Source organism: Aplysia californica, unplaced genomic scaffold (genome assembly GCF_000002075.1).
Source record: "Aplysia californica isolate F4 #8 unplaced genomic scaffold, AplCal3.0 scaffold00019, whole genome shotgun sequence".
Lineage (NCBI taxonomy): Eukaryota > Metazoa > Mollusca > Gastropoda > Aplysiida > Aplysiidae > Aplysia > Aplysia californica.
Genome location: NW_004797289.1, coordinates 2,139,159 through 2,142,896, shown reverse-complemented (window position 1 = coordinate 2,142,896; position 3,738 = coordinate 2,139,159). Strand labels below are relative to the sequence as shown.

At 36.9% G+C, this 3,738-nt stretch overlaps 1 protein-coding gene across 1 annotated transcript in view; it reads right to left on the bottom strand.

The window, feature by feature from the left end:
* LOC101848715 (clathrin coat assembly protein AP180) overlaps positions 1 to 3,078 on the bottom strand; it is a gene marked incomplete in the record, with an annotated part of 95,043 nt that extends 91,965 nt beyond the window's left edge. The window contains 1 exon segment of the mRNA XM_035971844.1: positions 2,802 to 3,078. Within this exon segment, the coding sequence (XP_035827737.1) occupies positions 2,802 to 2,931 (130 nt within the window).
* Between the last annotated feature and the right edge of the window lie 660 nt (positions 3,079 to 3,738).

Sequence of the window (3,738 nt, the reverse complement as noted above, 5' to 3'; positions counted from 1 at the left end):
AAAACAACACAGAGCCAGTCAAGAAGCAATATATATATAATATATGTAATCGGAATATACATTGCTAATGACTCATTTCGACAATAAATATTAAAAATAAATGAGAAGACCAAAAAAGGTCTCCACCGTGACCTGCTTAAAGTCTGCAGTAGACAAATAAAAAATGGACAGAGTACACAGAGAGATATGGCACAGAGGTACAGTACTAGACAATGGCTTTTTGTAGACCATCCATCTACAAAAAGAAATTTGTTCATTGCTTGTTTTGTATTGAAGAAGACAGAAGACAAGAGAGCGCAGAAAAAAAAAGAAGATTTACAAAGCAAGACCTGTAATCCCTCCCAAGAAAACCAGTATAAAAATATGGAAACAACTGTGATGAAAATCAACAAAGCAGTATCATGGTCAAATTTAAGATCTGTATACAGATACATCATAAAATTTGTTAAATTTCGCTTCATCTTTAACCTTTTTCGAACAATATCAGCCTAAACTGGCCTTCCCATCATGTTGCCATACTGGCTTTTACGCTGTAGAGCCATTGTACAGGCTTAAATTACCAGCTTGACACACCTGCCTTTAGCGCAGGCTTAGAAGTAAGAACATTCCACTCTAAATTTAGATGCTTACGTCCTAGGTTTTATAATATATTGTGAAATTTCATTGAAATGCGTCACTTACATCAAAAGCAAAAGCAATGTCTTTGCTACACCCCCTGAACCTCTGAAAACCACAGAAATAATTCAGTTAGAACTGGGAAGCTATCAGCTGGGCACCATTTAGGTTCTGCTGTGCTGACCTGCTGACCGGCCTCAGTTACTTTTCAATTTGTGAGGAACATTTATAGGGAAATAAGAACTTTTTTTTTTGGTAAGTAAGTGTTTTACGGTGCTCGCAACTGCACAAGGTCATATGAGCACGCACGACACATTATCAGTTGGTAGGAGATTTTGAATTTTGCCCGGGTGGCGGCCAAAGCCTACTCAAGTCTTATCAATTTTAGACCACCAAGGGATCTTCAACGTGCCCAACTTGCACACGGAAGTGAGAACTAGCCTTTCAAAACCAAAATAATGTTGAATAAAATTAAAATTGGAAGGGGGTCTAAGCATTCTTGGACTGCTTTCGGAAAAATCATTATTAACAACCGTGCAAATTTTTTGCCAGGGAAGACAAAGGCCTTCAAAACACATTTCAGACACAAAATTGTGGTGCCAAACAAACTAGTTCAGGTTAGTCTAATTTTGCTTCCTTGCAAAAAAAACAAAACAACCAAACTCAATAAAAATCAAATTTGCCTGGATTCCTTGTCACATACATTAGACAATAGAGATATAAAAATGATTTCATTATATTCTCCAGAGGGAAGGCTCAGTTGCTCATTGGGTTAATTTATGTATGCATTTTTCTATTGATTGGCTCTCTCTTTGAACATAATACAAGTAGTCCTACTTCAGTATTAGAATCTCCTGTCGATGCTGGCCACAGCCGAAGGAAAATACAGATATTCATATTTGAATGAGGATTTACAACTTTATAAAGTATAAAGTGAACAGTAGTAAGATATTATGCGGATATAAGCATATAAAAAGAAACTATTATAAGAACAAATGTATTGACTTCATTACGAGTGGAACCACAATGCCTCTCAGATCAACCTGGCTTACTTGTACTATGATTAATTCACTTAGGACTAGGAAAGTGAAAATACAGGGCTTTAAAGCTTGAACAAATCAGATGCCCAAAAAAATCCCATCGCAATAAAACAAGAGATTATATAACATCTCCAGCAGTAAAAGAAAAGTGTTCAGGACAATCTGAAGTTAAGTTAATTCAAAATAATCAACATTGGAATGTTGTGAAAGGTAAAATTATATAGAAGATCTATACAATTTATAATAGAACCATTTTTTTAAAGTACAAACGTAAACAACAGTAACAGTAAGATCAGATCAAGCCCAGATTTTATTTAAATTGGAAATGATGACAGATAGAGGAATTCTGTACTTGTGGGAGCCGAGTAGTAAAAAGGTTCTTGTAGAGTACAAAGCAAGTGCAACTACTTTTAAGTATAAACCAGTGAGAAGACCGGCTACAAATTTCTTTTCTCCACCCTCTTCATCATCATTTGATTGGACCAGTGATTCATCTTAAAGACAATCTAAAAAGAGGGAGAGAAGAGTCCTCTGCCTCTGTGAGCTATGAGATAAACTTTTTAATAAAGAACTAAACTAGACACACTAGTCTAGTTGAATTTGATGGGCTACTCCTCAGGAGAAATACATTTCTTTTTGTTTTTGTTTTGTTAAAGCAAGTCAAGTTTATCTTTTGTCTTAAATCATGACTTGTTTCCTTCCCCTACTTGCCCCAAGCCCATGAAAGGGGAAAGGCAAAGAAGATCTAATCCTAATGATTCAGTCAGTCTGAGTCTTAACCCCATCTTAACAATAGATATCCAGCTGATAATGTCAAGTACACATTTAACACATGAATTATAGGCCTGGTCTTCATGGAAGTATTTGGTGACAAGGCGTCACAAGGCATTCTAAGTAGGCCTACTCTTGTCTCAAGGCGAGTCAGTCAAGATGCAAACCAGACTTCGAAATCATGTCGCCGGGTGCCCAAGCAGTTTTGACAAGCCTTGAACAAGAACACACAGAGCTGGATTACAGCTTCTGGGCCAGCCAGGCAGTTTGTAATTATCATGTCTACCAACAAAAAGTTCAAATAAACTGGTCAATTAAATCATGACCTAACAATCTTGCAAAAGTGGGCGTGGCAAACGGATAAGCAATACTTACAATCGAGATGTTTTTTCTTCGGTCCGATGATTTCCTCTGTTGTTGCTTTACAAACTGATTTTGCCAGTCCCTGGCCCGCAATACTGTGCCTAGCGGCAACCACACGGTCCATTATGCTTTGGCCAGCCATTGTGCTGCCTGATTTGTGAAACAATGTCAAAAATAATGCACTTTTGGGCCACAGAGACGACCCGACCACCTTGACAATCCACCGCTTCACACCTTGCGGACCGCAGGAAGTGGGTGGTAGTCAGTCCAGCTAAACAAGATGGCTGCCTCGTAGTAAATTGATAGATCACGTGATTTGGGAGAATTTATTTTTTATTTTCACCGTTCCACTGAGGACGTCGCTCTGAAAGTGAATGAAGTTGGGTTCTTAGTTACGAAATGGTATGTCGAAAGTTCCTTTTTCATGCAAAGTAGCGAAATGTTCTAATGGAATTTTTTTGTGCGCTAAGAATAAAAAGAAACTGAAACAGAAGAGAACAACTTTCGTATTCTATAGGCCTACATTATGCATTCCAAAACGAAAGTAATTGATCTTAATGTACGTGTATAAACCTAAACATTATTAATTAGAAGTTAGTACATGTAGTTAGATTGTATTTTCCAATTTCATATATATATATATTACTAAATTGTATTTTGGAAACATTGTTTGAACAAACTGCTGATATTCTGACCGTGATATTCCATAGCAAACATTTCTATCTTATTTCATCAATGATAAATTACAATATTACCGGTGCTGAGAAAATTCACGTGCGTGCATTATGTGAAGACAACACTAAAACTGCAGCGGACTGGGAAAGAAAAAAAAACCCCTCTGGAAACTGGAAATAATTTAATTAAAGTGTATCATAGGCCTAGTGATCAAGCAGATTTATCGTCTAGATCTATATTCGTCAACTTCATGCTATTTGTGTGTGTGTGTGTG